Here is a 16,208-nt window from a genome sequence, read left to right as displayed (position 1 = left end):
GAGATATTTTAAGTCCACAGTGGTGAGTGGTTCAAACCAATGTGACTTTAGGAAACTCAACACAACATTGAGATCCCAAGGTGCCACTGGAGGCACAAAAGGAGGCTGTATATGCAGTACCCCTTTTACAAATGTCTGAACTTCAGGCACTGAAGCCAGTTCCTTTTGGAAGAAATCGACAGGGCCGAAATTTGAACCTTAATGGGCCCTAATCTTAGGCCCATAGACAGTCCTGTTTGCAGGAAATGGAGGAAACGACCCAGTTGAAATTCCTCTGTAGGGGCCTTCTTGGCCTCCCACCACGCAACATATTTTCGCCAAATGCGGTGATAATGTTTTGCGGTTACGTCCTTCCTGGCCTTGACCAGGGTAGGGATGACTTCATCTGGAATGCCTTTTTCCTTCAGGATCCGGCGTTCAACCGCCAAGCCGTCAAACGCAGCCGCGGTAAGTCTTGGAACAGACAAGGCCCCTGCTGGAGCAGGTCCTTTCTTAGAGGTAGAGGCCACGGTTCGTCCGTGAGCATCTCTTGAAGTTCCGGATACCAAGTCCTTCTTGGCCAATCCGGAACCACGAGTATAGTTCTTACTCCTCTCCTTCTTAGGATTCTCAGTACTTTTGGTATGAGAGGCAGAGGAGGGAACACATACACTGACTGGTACACCCACTGTGTTACCAGAGCGTCCACCGCTATTGCCTGAGGGTCCCCTGACCTGGCGCAATATCCGTCTAGTTTTTTGTTTAGACGGGACGCCATTATGTCCACCTTTGGTTTTTCCCAACGGTTTACAATCAGGTGGAAGACTTCTGGGTGAAGTCCCCACTCTCCCGGGTGAAGGTCGTGTCTGCTGAGGAAGTCTGCTTCCCAGTTGTCCACTCCCGGAATGAACACTGCTGACAGTGCTATCACATGATTTTCCGCCCAGCGAAGAATCCTTGCAGCTTCTGCCATTGCCCCCCTGCTTCCCGTGCCGCCCTGTCTGTTTACGTGGGCGACTGACGTGATGTTGTCCGATTGGATCAATACCGCCTGACCCTGAAGCAGGGGTTTCGCTTGACTTAGGGCATTGTAAATGGCCCTTAGTTCCAGAATGTTTATATGAAGAGATGTCTCCAGGCTTGACCATAAGCCCTGGAAATTCCTTCCCTGTGTGACTGCTCCCCAGCCTCGCAGGCTGGCATCCGTGGCCACCAGGACCCAGTCCCGAATGCCGAATCTGCGGCCCTCTAGAAGATGAGCACTCTGCAACCACCACAGGAGGGATACCCTCGTCCCCGGTGACAGGGTTATCCGCTGAAGCATCTGAAGATGCGACCCGGACCATTTGTCCAGTAGGTTCCACTGGAAAGTCTTGCGTGGAATCTGCCGAATGGGATTGCTTCGTAGGAAGCCACCATTTTTACCCAGAACCCTTGTGCATTGATGCACTGAGACTTGGTTCGGTTTTAGGAGGTTCCTGACTAGCTCGGATAACTCCCTGGCTTTCTCCTCCGGGAGAAACACCTTCTTTCTGGACTGTGTCCAGGATCATCCCTAGGAACAGAAGACAAGACGTCGGAACCAGCTGCGATTTTGGAATATTGAGAATCCAATCGTGCTGCCGCAACACTACCTGATATAGTGTTACACCGATCTCCAACTGTTCCCTGGATCTTACCCTTATCAGGGAATCGTCCAAGTAACGGATAACTAAAATTCCCTTCCTTCGAAGGAATAATAAGAATTTACTTACCGATAATTCTATTTCTCGGAGTCCGTAGTGGATGCTGGGGTTCCTGAAAGGACCATGGGGGAATAGCGGCTCCGCAGGAGACAGGGCACAAAAAGTAAAGCTTTAGGATCAGGTGGTGTGCACTGGCTCCTCCCCCTATGACCCTCCTCCAAGCCTCAGTTAGGTACTGTGCCCGGACGAGCGTACACAATAAGGAAGGATTTATGAATCCCGGGTAAGACTCATACCAGCCACACCAATCACACTGTACAACCTGTGATCTGAACCCAGTTAACAGTATGATAACAGCGGAGCCTCTGAAAGGATGGCTCACAACAATAATAACCCGATTTTTGTAACAATGTACAAGTAATGCAGATAATCCGCACTTGGGATGGGCGCCCAGCATCCACTACGGACTCCGAGAAATAGAATTATCGGTAAGTAAATTCTTATTTTCTCTATCGTCCTAGTGGATGCTGGGGTTCCTGAAAGGACCATGGGGATTATACCAAAGCTCCCAAACGGGCGGGAGAGTGCGGATGACTCTGCAGCACCGAATGAGAGAACTCCAGGTCCTCCTTAGCCAGGGTATCAAATTTGTAGGATTTTACAAACGTGTTTGCCCCTGACTAAATAGCCGCTCGGCAAAGTTGTAAAGCCGAGACCCCTCGGGCAGCCGCCCAAGATGAGCCCACCTTCCTTGTGGAATGGGCATTTACATATTTTGGCTGTGGCAGGCCTGCCACAGAATGTGCAAGCTGAATTGTATTACACATCCAACTAGCAAAAGTCTGCTTAAAAGCAAGAGCACCCAGTTTGTTGGGTGCATACAGGATAACAGCAAGTCAGTTTTCCTGACTCCAGCCGTCCTGGAACCTATATTTTGAGGGCCCTGACCACATCTAGCAACTTGGAGTCCTCCAAGTCCCTAGTAGGCGCAAGACACCCCAATAAGCTGGTTCAGGTGAAACACTGACACCACCTTAGGGAGAGAACTGGGGACGAGTCCGCAGCTCTGCCCTGTCCGAATGGACAAACAGATATGGGCTTTTTTGAGAAAAAAACCACCAATTTGACACTCGCCTGGTCCAGGCCAGGTCCAAGAGCATGTTCACTTTTCATGTGAGATGCTTCAAATCCACAGATTTGACTGGTTTTAAACCAATGTGTTTTGAGGAATCCCAGAACTACGTTGAGATCCCACAGTGCCACTGGAGGCACAAAAGGGGGTTGTATATGCAATACTCCCTTGACAAACTTCTGGACTTCAGGAACTGAAGCCAATTCTTTCTGGAAGAAAAATCGACAGGGCCGAAATTTGAACCTTAATGGACCCCAATTTGAGGCCCATAGACACTCCTGTTTGCAAGAAATGCAGGAATCGACCGAGTTGAAATTTCTTCGTGGGGCCTTCCTGGCCTCACACCACGCAACATATTTTCGCCACATGTGGTGATAATGTTGTGCGGTCACCTCCTTTCTGGCTTTGACCAGGGTAGGAATGACCTCTTCCTGAATGCCTTTTCCCTTAGGATCCGGCGTTCCACCGCCATGCCGTCAAACGCAGCTGCGGTAAGTCTTGGAACAGACATGGTACTTGCTGAAACAAGTCCCTTCTTAGCGGCAGAGGCCATAAGTCCTCTGTGAGCATCTCTTGAAGTTCCGGGTACCAAGTCCTTCTTGGCCAATCCGGAGCCATGAGTATAGTTCTTACTCCTCTACGTCTTATAATTCTCAGTACCTTAGGTATGAAAAGCAGAGGATGGAACACATACACCGACTGGTACACCCACGGTGTTACCAGAACGTCCACAGCTATTGCCTGAGGGTCTCTTAACCTGGCGCAATACCTGTCCCGTTTTTTGTTCAGACGGGACGCCATCATGTCCACCTTTGGTAATTCCCAACGGTTTACAATTATGTGGAAAACTTCCCCATGAAGTTCCCACTCTGCCGGGTGGAGGTCGTGCCTACTGAGGAAGTCTGCTTCCCAGTTTCCATTCCCGGAATGAAACACTGCTGACAGTGCTATCACATGATTTTCCGCCCAGCGAAAAGTCCTTGCAGTTTTTGCCACTGCCCTCCTGCTTCTTGTGCCGCCCTGTCTATTTACGTGGGCGACTGCCGTGATGTTTTATCCCACTGGATCAATACCGGCTGACCTTGAAGCAGAGGTCTTGCTAAGCTTAGAGCATTATAATTTTACCCTTAGCTATATTTATGTGGAGAAAAATCTCCAGACTTGATCACACTCCCTGGAAATTTTTTCCTTGTGTGACTGCTCCCCAGCCTCTCGGGCTGGCCTCCGTGGTCACCAACATCCAAAACTGAATGCCGAATCTACGGCCCTCTAGAAGATGAGCACTCTGTAACCACCACAGGAGAGACACCCTTGTCCTTGGATATAGGGTTATCCGCTGATGCATCTGAAGATGCGATCCGGACCATTTGTCCAGCAGATCCCACTGAAAAGTTCTTGCATGAAATCTGCCGACTGGAATTGCTTCGAAGGAAGTCACCATTTTTTTACCATGGCCCTTGTGCAATGATGCACTGATTTTAGGAGGTTCCTGACTAGCTCGGATAACTCCCTGGCTTTCTCTTCCGGGAGAAACACCTTTTTCTGGACTGTGTCCAGAATCATCCCTAAGCACAGGAGACTTGTTGTCGGGATCAGCTGCGATTTTGGAATATTTAGAATCCACCCCTGCTGTTGTAACAGTATCCGAGATAGTGCTACTCCGACCTCCAACTGTTCCCTGGACTTTGCCCTTATCAGGAGATCGTCCAAGAAAGGGATAATTAAGACGCCTTTTCTTCGAAGAAGAACCATCATTTCGGCCATTACCTTGGTAAAGACCCGGGGTGCCGTAGACAATCCAAACGGCAGCGTCTGAAACTGATAGTGACAGTTCTGTACCACGAACCTGAGGTACCCTTAGTGATAAGAGCAAATTTGGGACATGGAGGTAAGCATCCCTGATGTCTCGGGACACCAGATAGTCCCCTTCTTCCCGGTTCGTTATCACTGCTCTGAGTGACTCCATCTTGATTTGAACCTTTGTAAGTGTTCAAATTTTTTTAGATTTAGAATAGGTCTCACCTAGCCTTCTGGCTTCAGTACCACAATATAGTGTGGAATAATACCCCTTTTCTTGTAGTAGGAGGGGTAATTTAATTATCACCTGCTGGGAATACAGCTCGTGAATTTTTTCCCATACTGCCTCCTTGTCGGAGGGAGACCTTGGTAAAGCAGACTTCAGGAGCCTGCGCAGGGGAAACGTCTCGACATTCCAAACTGTACCCCTGGGATACTACTTGTAGGATCCAGGGGTCCTGTACGGTCTCAGCGTCATGCTGAGAACTTGTCAGAAGCGGTGGAACGCTTCTGTTCCTGGGAATGGGCTGCCTGCTGCAGTCTTCTTCCCTTTCCTCTATCCCTGGGCAGATATGACTCTTATAGGGACGAAAGGACTGAAGCTGAAAAGACGGTGTCTTTTTCTGCAGAGATGTGACTTTGGGTAAAAACGGTGGATTTTCCAGCAGTTGCCGTGGCCACCAGGTCCGATGGACCGACCCCAAATAACTCCTCTTCCTTTATACGGCAATACACCTTTGTGCCGTTTGGAATCTGCATCACCTGACCACTGTCGTGTCCATAACATCTTCTGGCAGATATGGACATCGCACTTACTCTTGATGCCAGAGTGCAAATATCCCTCTGTGCATCTCGCATATATAGAAATACATCCTTTAAATGCTCTATAGTCAATAAAATACTGTCCCTGTCAAGGGTATCAATATTTTTAGTCAGGGAATCCGACCAAGCCACCCCAGCTCTGCACATCCAGGCTGAGGCGATCGCTGGTCGCAGTATAACACCAGTATGTGTGTATATACTTTTTATGATATTTTTCCAGCCTCCTGTCAGCTGGCTCCTTGAGGACGGCCCTATCTATAGACGGTACCGCCACTTGTTCTGATAAGCGTGTGAGCGCCTTATCCACCCTAAGGGGTGTTTCCCAACGCGCCCTAACTTCTGGCGGGAAAGGGTATACCGCCCATATTTTCTATCGGGGGGAACCCACGCATCATCACACACTTCATTTAATTTATCTGATTCAGGAAAAACTACGGTAGTTTTTTCACATCCCACATAATACCCTCTTTTGTGGTACTTGTAGTATCAGAAATATGTAACACCTCCTTCATTGCCCTTAACGTGTGGCCCTAATAAGGAATACGTTTGTTTATTCACCGTCGACACTGGATTCAGTGTCCCTGTCTGTGTCTGTGTCGACCGACTAAAGTAAACGGGCGTTTTAAAACCCCTGACGGTGTTTTTGAGACGTCTGGACCGGTACTAATTGTTTGTCGGCCGTCTCATGTCGTCAACCGACCTTGGCGCGTGTTGACATTATCACGTAATTCCCTAAATAAGCCATCCATTCCGGTGTCGACTCCCTAGAGAGTGACATCACCATTACAGGCAATTGCTCCGCCTCCTCACCAACATCGTCCTCATACATGTCGACACACGTACCGACACACAGCACACACACAGGGAATGCTCTGATAGAGGACAGGACCTACTAGCCCTTTGGAGAGACAGAGGGAGAGTTTGCCAGCACACACCAAAAACGCTATAATTATATAGGGACAACCTTATATAAGTGTTTTCCCTTATAGCATCTTTTTTATATATTTCTAACGCCAAATTAGTGCCCCCCCTCTCTGTTTTAACCCTGTTTCTGTAGTGCAGTGCAGGGGAGAGCCTGGGAGCCTTCCCTCCAGCCTTTCTGTGAGGGAAAATGGCGCTGTGTGCTGAGGAGATAGGCCCCGCCCCTTTTTCGGCGGCCTCGTCTCCCGCTCTTAACGGATTCTGGCAGGGGTTAAATATCTCCATATAGCCCCCGGAGGCTATATGTGAGGTATTTTTAGCCAAAAAAGGTTTTCATTTGCCTCCCAGGGCGCCCCCCTCCCAGCGCCCTGCACCCTCAGTGACTGCCGTGTGAAGTGTGCTGAGAGGAAAATGGCGCACAGCTGCAGTGCTGTGCGCTACCTTAAGAAGACTGAGGAGTCTTCTGCCGCCGATTCTGGACCTCTTCTCGTTTCAGCATCTGCAAGGGGGCCGGCGGCGAGGCTCCGGTGACCATCCAGGCTGTACCTGTGATCGTCCCTCTGGAGCTAATGTCCAGTAGCCAAGAAGCCAATCCATCCTGCACGCAGGTGAGTTCACTTCTTCTCCCCTAAGTCCCTCGTTGCCGTGATCCTGTTGCCAGCAGGACTCACTGTAAAATAAAAAACCTAAGCTAAACTTTTCTAAGCAGCTCTTTAGGAGAGCCACCTAGATTGCACCCTTCTCGGCCGGGCACAAAAATCTAACTGAGGCTTGGAGGAGGGTCATAGGGGGAGGAGCCAGTGCACACCACCTGATCCTAAAGCTTTACTGTTTGTGCCCTGTCTCCTGCGGAGCCGCTATTCCCCCATGGTCCTTTCAGGAACCCCAGCATCCACTAGGACGATAGAGAAATCATCATTACGGTCATTACTTCAGTAAAGACCCGGGGTGCCGTGGACCATCCCTACGGCAGCGTCCGAACTGATAGCGACAGTTCTGTACCATAACCTGAAATACCCTTGGTGAGAAGGGTAAATTTTGACCTGAAGGTAAGCATCCTTGATGTCCCGAGACATCATGTAGTCCCCTTCTTCCAGGTTTGCAATCACTGCTCTGAGTGACTCAATTTTGAATTTGAACCTCTGTATGCAAGTGTTCAAAGATTTTAGATTTTAAAATCGGTCTCCCCGAGCCGTCTGGCTTCGGTACCACAATAGTGTGGAATAATACCCCGTTCCCTGTTGCAGGAGGGGTACCTTGATTATCACCTGCTGGGAATACAGCTTGTGAATGGTTTCCAAAACTGCCTCCCTGTCAGTGGGAGACGTCGGTAAAACAGACCTTTGGAAACGGCGAGGGGGATACGTCTCGAATTCCAATTTGTACCCCTGAAATATTACCAGAAGGATCCAGGGGTCTACTTGCGAGTGAGCCCACTGCGCACTGAAATTTATTGAGAACGGGACCCCACCGTGCCTGAACTTGTAAAGCCCTAGCGTCATACTGAGGGCTTGGCAGAGGCGGAAAAGAGTTTCTGTTCCTTGGAACTGGCTGATCTCTGCAGCCATTTTCCTCTCCCTCTGTCACGAGCAGAAAAGAGGAACCCTTTTGTCCGCTTGCCAACCAGGCCTGCGCCTGATAATACGGCGTCTTATTTTGAGAGGCGACCTGGGGTACATCCCCTCTTTTAAGGCAATACTTCCAAATGCCGTTTGGAATCCGCATCACCTGACCACTTTACTGGTATAATTGGACAACGCACTTATACTTGATGCCAGTCGGCAAATATTCCGCTGTGCATCATGCATATATAGAAATGCATCTTTTAATTGCTCTATAGGCAATAATATACTGTCCTTATCTAGGATATCATATTTCCAGTCAGGGAATCCGACCACGCCAACCCAGCACTGCACATCCAGGCTGAGGCGATTGCTGGTCGCAGTATAACACCAGTATGTGTGTAAATACATTTTAGGATACCCTCCTGCTTTCTATCAGCAGGATCCTTAAGGGCGGCCATCTCCAGAGAGGGTAGAGCCCTTGTACAAGCGTGTGAGCGCCTTATCCACCCTAGGGGGTGTTTCCCAACGCACCCTAACCTCTGGCGGGAAAAGGTATACTGCCAATAACTTTTTAGAAATTATCAATTGTTATCGGGGGGAAACCCACGCATCATCACACACCTCATTTTATTTCTCAGATTCAGGAAAACTACAGGAAGTTTTTCCTCACCAAACATAATACCCCTTTTTTTTGGTGGTATTTATATTATCAGAAGAGTGTAAACTTTTTCCATTGCCTCAATCATGCAATGTGTGGCCCTATTGGAAATCACGGTTGTCTCTTCACCGTCGACACAGGAGTCAGTATCCGTGTCGGCATCTGTATCTGAGGTAACGGGCGCTTTAGAGCCCCTGTATGAGACGTCTGGACATGCACAAGCTGAGTAGCCGGCTGTCTCATGTCAACCACTGTCTTTTATACAAAGCTGACACTGTCACGCAATTTCAACAGTACATCCACTCAGGTGTCGACCCCCCAGGGGGTGACAACACTATTACAGACACTCTACTCCGTCTCCTCATCATTTTTCTCCTCATACATGTCGACATAAACGTACCGACACACAGCACACACACAGGGAATGCTCTGATAGAGGACAGGACCCCACTAGCCCTTTGGGGAGACAGAGGGAGAGTTTGCCAGCACACACCAGAGCGCTATATATATACAGGGATAACCTTATATAAGTGTTTTTCCCTTTATAGCTGCTGTATTGTTTATACTGCGCCTAATTTGTGCCCCCCTCTCTTTTTTAACCCCTTTCTGTAGTGTAGTGACTGCAGGGGAGAGCCAGGGAGCTTCCCTCCAACTGAGCTGTGAGGGAAAATGGCGCCAGTGTGCTGAGGAGATAGGCTCCGCCCCTTTCTCGGCGTCCTTATCATCCGTTTTCTTGTATGTTTTGGCAGGGGTTAAATGCATCCATATAGCCCAGGAGTTATATGTGATGCATTTATTTTAGCCATAAAAGGTTTATTGCGTCTCAGGGCGCTGTCCCCCCAGCGCCCTGCACCCTCAGTGACCGGAGTGTGAAGTGTGCTGAGAGCAATGGCGCACAGCTGCGGTGCTGTGCGCCTACCTTTATCTGAAGACAGGAAAGTCTTCTGCCGCCGATTTTTCCGGACCTCTTCGCTCTTCTGGCTCTGTAAGGGGGCCGGCGGCGCGGCTCCGGTGACCCATCCAGGCTGAACCTGTGATCGTCCCTCTGGAGCTAATGTCCAGTAGCCTAAGAAGCCCAATCCACTCTGCACGCAGGTGAGTTCGCTTCTTCTCCCCTTAGTCCCTCGATGCAGTGAGCCTGTTGCCAGCAGGTCTCACTGAAAATAATAAACCTAAACTAAAACTTTCACAAAGAGCTCAGGAGAGCCCCTAGTGTGCACCCTTCTCGTCGGACACAGAAAATCTAACTGAGGCTTGGAGGAGGGTCATAGGGGGAGGAGCCAGTGCACACCAGGTGATCCTAAAGCTTTCTTTAGATGTGCCCTGTCTCCTGCGGAGCCGCTATTCCCCATGGTCCTTACGGAGTTCCCAGCATCCACTAGGACGTCAGAGAAAAAATGTATATTTTCCCAGTGAATGTGTTTATTTATTACACCCCTCCTCCCTAGCAGGTGGATTTGTAATATTATTAAATGTATCTAAATTATTACAGCAGTGCTGGATATATGTATCAAAAGCCTCAATATGTAACAGTGAACAGCAGCTGTTATTAAATAGCAACAATTGTTACCTTTTATAATGTAGTGGTATACAGCGCTCACTCTAGTCTACATAGAATCTCATACTAGTGGTGTAGAAGTCATGTTGTACAGATGGAGCCATGCTCATCTATCCCTTTAATAGGAGTAATTGAACCAGGGCAGTCAGACTTAATCCCCTGCTGTAATGATTTAGGGTTTTTTTTATAAAATAATGTGAAAAGGGTGTGAAAACAGAAAACACCCATTTTCACATTGTTTTAGTATCACCTGAATGTAATAAAGGGCATTTGGAGCAGTTTTCATGGAAAACTGCTCCAAACCCTTTAATTCACTTTTTTTTTTTTTTAGTAACCCGCATCACATTCCTCATACTTATAATGGGAAATGTGATGTGGACGAACTTACTAAAAAAAAAAAAAAGGGGGAAAAAATACCGCAGTGTGCCCTGTGATAATCTCGCCAGCTCAGGCTGGAGTAATCACCGGGCAGCACTGCGATGTGCACCCTTTTGACCAGCTTTCCCTGCCCCTGGCAGAAAAAGCTGAGCAGGGACCCGGCAGAGAGATCAGCTATGTGTGTCTCCGATGGAGAGCTGATCACAGTGTAAAAAAAAAACCAATAAAAACCATACTCACCTGTCCAGGGAGCCGGAGTCCGCTGCTCCGGTGAGCACTGCCGGGCGCTGGGTCCCCCATGTGCTGCAAAGTGACCCCGGTGAAGTAAAGTGACGCTACAAAGCGGCAGCGCACTTTACAGCACCGGGGGTCACCGCAGCGCACAGGATCCGGCGCCGGGCAGCCCAGCAGGAACAGCGTGGACCGGCTCCCTGGACTGGTGAGTATATTGTTTTTCTAGGGGGGGGGGGGCCACGGCGCACGGGGGTAGTCGCGACGGGGGATGGGTGCAGCAGGACATCGTAGTATTTTTTCCGAAAAATACCCTGATGATGCTGCGGAGTATCATCGCAGGGACAGAGCTTGACCACAAGCTCTGTCCCTGCACGCGATAATTGATACATCCCTGCGATGTAGTCAATTATCGCAGTGCGAGTTGGGGCGATTTTATCACCTGTCATCCGCATCCTAGAAGCTGATGGTGTTAAATAGGCCCCTTAATCCCCTGCTGTATTATTCTCTCTGTATTGTATTGCAGCTGAGAACAATAGATAAAAGGCTTATGCTAATAAACCTTGGTGCACCTAGGTGCAGCAGTGAAGGCTAGATCAGCGAGGCGCCATCTGTATATCAGTATGAATTCCATATGATAATAAAATGCTGGCAATCATGTATATTAATGCCCCAGATCTAATAATATCACCTGCTATTAGGAGATCTAGGGTGAATAGAATAGAACGAAGGATATTTATATCCGTCAAGGAGGATGATTAAAGACCTTCTATCTCCTTCTATGGGTTAGGAATACAGTCCCATAGATCAAGTCCTTTCTTTAGTAGGCACATAGTAGCCAGCACTGATTACTCGTGTTTCCCCATGACAGGGATATTATGAATAATAAGGGGGATATCCAATTAGGCCTGGTCAGTTACCGGGGCTATCCTATTAGCTGTTGCTGCACTAGGTGCCGGCTCCTGACAACTCCCGATGCAACGCTGCATCTCGGGCTCCCCCCTGGTCACATGACCGCTCCCCCGTCATGTGACTGCTGGCGGGGGAAGATGGAGGATGTGGGTCACAGCGCCAAGTGCCGCCGCCCCCCCCCCCCCCTGCAGTAGCGGGCAAGGGAAACCGCAGGTCGCCTCGTTTATCGAGGATTTTGTTTCACCTGCCACAAAATCCCCAGAAACAGTCCCAATTTTATGCAAAAATGGGGCTGTTTCTACCAAATGCACACGTTTCACTGAACCTGTGATTCTTAGCCTGTAAACAAATATCAGTGAAACATCAGAAAAAAAGTGTGAAAAACAACCCGAAGTTGTTTTCTCTCTAATTGGATACCCCTTTAAGTCTGTTATACACGGATATGATTCAATCTAACAGATGGTTAGTAACCATGTTTATTGTGTTATACAACTGTCAAACCATCATTTCATTCAACGTACATTTATTATGTGACAGATATTATCAACTACAACATTAAATGCTGTTCAAATGTAGCTGTACCGTTCGGTGTTAATATCCTTCACATTACTAGTTAGCTTGAAGTCTCTCCATTGGTGCTGGTGTATCAGTTTCACTGCTGTATTAATATCCACAATGTAATCACAATATTAGATATAGCATATTAGGGGCACATTAGAACACTGCGTTTATTATTTAAAAAGAATAATAGGGGCTACCTTCTTAGAAGCTACTTGGGGGTAATTAGGTCATATAGCACGTCTGTGGTTTCACTGGCCAGAATGTTTGCTACCGGGCAATGTTTAAAGGCAGCTGAGCTGTAAGGTATAAAAATTATCCCCCCCCCTCCCCCCGTTTAGTGCCTATTGGTCAGTCTCACTATTGTCATGGTGCAAACCTCTATAGGTACATCAGGTAAAACACATTGGGGGGTAATTCAGAGTTGATCGTAGCAGCAAATTTGTTAGCAGTTGGGCAAAACCATTTGCACTGCAGGTGGGGCAGATGTAACATGTGATACTTGCTGAGATGCAAGCAAAGATGCACATGACTTGGAACAGGTGTTACGCCATGCATATGCTCTGCGCAGCGCAAATGCCACAGGATGCATACATAATGAACATGCGTGGAAATCTGAGCACATAGGGTCTAATTCAGATCTGATCGCAGCAGCAAATTTGTTAGCAAATGGGCAAAACCATGTGCACTGCAGGTGGGGCAGATATAACATGTGCAGAGAGAGTTAGATTTGGGTGGGGTGTGTTCAAACTGAAATCTAAATTGCAGTGTAAAAATAAAGCAGCCAGTATTTACCCTGCACAGAAACAATATAACCCACCCAAATCTAACTCTCTCTGCACATTATATCTGCCCCACCTGCAGTGCACATGGTTTTGCCCAACTGCTAACAAATTTGCTGCTGCAATCAACTCTGCATTACCCCCATTGTGAGCACACTGTGACATCAAGTTAATTAAATAATAGATGGTTTAGGATGCCTCAATTAAACCTATTCAGAGGTGGTAAAGCCCTGTAATAAATGCATCTCCTTTGACTGATTAACTAATTTGCGGCATCAGCCGCCCTGTGCAATCTAGATACCAGTCCAATCTTAATCTTATGTTCGTACAAATAATAATATACACATTATTAAGTACAGTACATAGAGGACCCTGTTGAAACGTCTACGTGCACGTTTCACTGTACAAACAGCTTAATCATGGTTGAAAAACTGATATTTTTAGATTGAGGATATTAAAGGTAATATTTTATAAGGCTTCAATGATTCCAAGAAATACTCTTGTATTTGTGCACCCATCAAAAACAACCCCTTGTTCCCGTCCTCTTTTGATATACCTAATTTGGTTGGATTTGGCCTGCACCCCCATTGACTCAACTCAAGAATTAAACCACAAAATTGGGGCTTACTATTAGTATGTAGTATCAGTAGTGTGCCGATATACCTCTCTCTCTGCATTTTCAAATGCAGAATGTAACATGGGCGTTAGGAGCTGATTGGCTAGTACTTAATCTCTCTCCTTTATACATCTTGCCAAAACTCCCAAACAGCTGGCATGCCTACCTCAGATTGCCGTCATGACCTCCTATCACTAACATAGTAGTCACTCTAGGTGCAGGGTGCTGGTCAGGGAGGAGGGCATATTTTACATTTGATGGACATTTTGGACGTACAGTAATGTATCACTACAGCTACTGCAGCGACACATCACGTATAAAATGTAGCACTTCAAAAATTAAAATAGACCCTCCACCCTGACAGCACCTACAGTGAACGCTACAACATGTTTTGGCTACTAACATGTAGCATTTTTCAAGCGTGCCATCTGGTGGGAGGCTATACTCATTTGATTTACTATAGTTCGCAAATGTAACCAATTAAAAAAACATATGCATGTGTGACGTATGGGTGATGTCCATTACATGTAAGATGATGAGATCAAATTAGGACGTGATGATGGATGTGCAGAAAGTGAAGAACTTCTATTAGAAGAGCAATACCAAGAGAGCTCATTGCTGCGGGATATACATATCTGTGAGGTCTATGGGACTGGCATTCCTATTAATACTATGGTGGTAATAGTGCACCAACACTGGGTGAGTCACATGGTGGATCTATAGGCGTTCATACAATATTACCCTCACCATGGAATTTATAATGAGGTGACCAGTGAAGGGCGCTTCACATCTATTCCTCTAGTATAAGACCCTGTAATACACAGGTCTCAGACCTTATAGCAAGTGTCACACCAGGTTCAGAGCACATAGGATGTAACACACATATGGTGTTAAAGCCCTATAGCATGTAATACAGAGATGTCAGGCCCTATAACATGTAACATACTGAGCTCAGCCTCTATAGCATGTGAAACACAGATGTCAGCCCCTATACGTATAATACACAGACCCTACAGCATGAAACATACAGACCCTATAGTGTGTAACATACAGAGATCAGACCACATAGCGCATAATATAAAGACCCTACAGAGTATATCGCACAGGTCCTATTGCATGTAATCCATGGGGCTCATACCCTATAGCATGTAACACAGACCCCTTAGCAGGTAAGACACACACACACACACACACACACACACACACAGACCCTATAGCATGTAACACAGACCCCTTAGCAGGTAAGACACACACACACACACACACACACACACACACTATAGCATGTAACACAGACCCCTTAGCAGGTAAGACACACACACACACACACACACACACACACACACACACACACACACACACACAGACCCTATAGCATGTAACACAGACCCCTTAGCAGGTAAGACACACACACAGACCCTATAGCATGTAACACAGACCCTATAGCATGTAACAGACCCCTTAGCAGGTAAGACACACACACACAGACCCTATAGCATGTAACACAGACCCATTAGCAGGTAAGACACACACACACACACACACACACACACACACACACACACACACACACACCCCCCCCCCCCCATAGCATGTAACACATACCCTATAGCATGTAACACAGACCCTATAGCAGGTAAGACACACACAGACCCTATAGCATGTAACACAGACCCTATAGCAGGTAAGACACACACAGACCCTATAGCATGTAACACAGACCTCTTAGCAGGTAAGAAACACACACAGACCCTATAGCATGTAACACAGACCCCATAGCATGTAACACATACCCCATAGCAGGTAAGACACACACAGAGACCCTATAGCATGTAACACAGACCCTATAGCAGGTAACAGACCCTATAGCAGGTAAGACACACACACTATGGAAGATGTGACACACACACTATGGCGGGTCAGACACCCGGCCTCTCACCCGGCAGCTCCTCCGCCCCCTCCAGTAACATGTCCTTGGTGAAGGTGGAGATCTGGCCGGTCAGGGAGGACAGGCTGCCCCCCACTTGTCCCAGGGACTGGCCCAGGCCGGAGCCCAGACCCCCGAACCAGGAAGCCATGGCCGGATCCCCGCGGTGTCAGCGCCCCGTCCTTCCTGTGCCAGGCCGCGCTGCCCGCTCCGCTATTCAGCGCCGGCCCGGTCCCTGCCACCTCAACGCCGCCATCATCATCATCACACAGGAGCCTCTCTATGGTGATGACGTGTCCGAGCCGGGTGCATGCCGGGACAGCGCCGCTCCTCCACAGGCATGCTGACATCTGTAGTGCCGCAGCCGCTGTGCTGTGTAACCCGGGGGTGCAGCATGACAGGGCCACAGCTCAGAGTACTTACCCCCTCCCCCGGTCACTCACCCCCTCCATCCTCACCCACCCCACCCCAGGTCACTCACCCCCTCCACCCTCACCCCCCTCCCCTGGTCACTCACCCCCTCCACCCTCACCCCCTGCCCTGATCACTCACCTTCCACCCTCACCCCCTGCCCTGGTCACTCACTGCCCTGATCACTCACCTTCCACCCTCACCCCCTGCCCTGATCACTCACCTTCCACCCTCACCCCCTGCCCAGGTCACTCACCCCCTCCACCCTCACCCCCT

The 16,208-nt window shown here is 48.2% G+C and overlaps 1 protein-coding gene across 2 annotated transcripts in view; it reads right to left on the bottom strand.

Annotated features, from left to right (window-relative positions):
* Positions 1 to 15,819, bottom strand: part of TRIP11 (thyroid hormone receptor interactor 11) — a 109,107-nt gene extending 93,288 nt beyond the window's left edge. The window contains exon 1 of one of the 2 annotated variants that reach the window (XM_063948577.1): positions 15,534 to 15,819. In XM_063948577.1, the coding sequence (XP_063804647.1) occupies positions 15,534 to 15,672 (139 nt within the window). In that variant the 5' untranslated portion in view covers positions 15,673 to 15,819. The remainder of the gene's footprint in view (positions 1 to 15,533) is intronic. The other variant, XM_063948576.1, reaches the window with a different exon arrangement.
* Between the last annotated feature and the right edge of the window lie 389 nt (positions 15,820 to 16,208).

Source organism: Pseudophryne corroboree, chromosome 12 (assembly GCF_028390025.1).
Source record: "Pseudophryne corroboree isolate aPseCor3 chromosome 12, aPseCor3.hap2, whole genome shotgun sequence".
In the NCBI taxonomy this organism is placed as follows: domain Eukaryota; kingdom Metazoa; phylum Chordata; class Amphibia; order Anura; family Myobatrachidae; genus Pseudophryne; species Pseudophryne corroboree.
The sequence above is the reverse complement of the archived record's forward strand: the minus strand, read 5'-3'. Positions and strand labels throughout refer to the sequence as shown.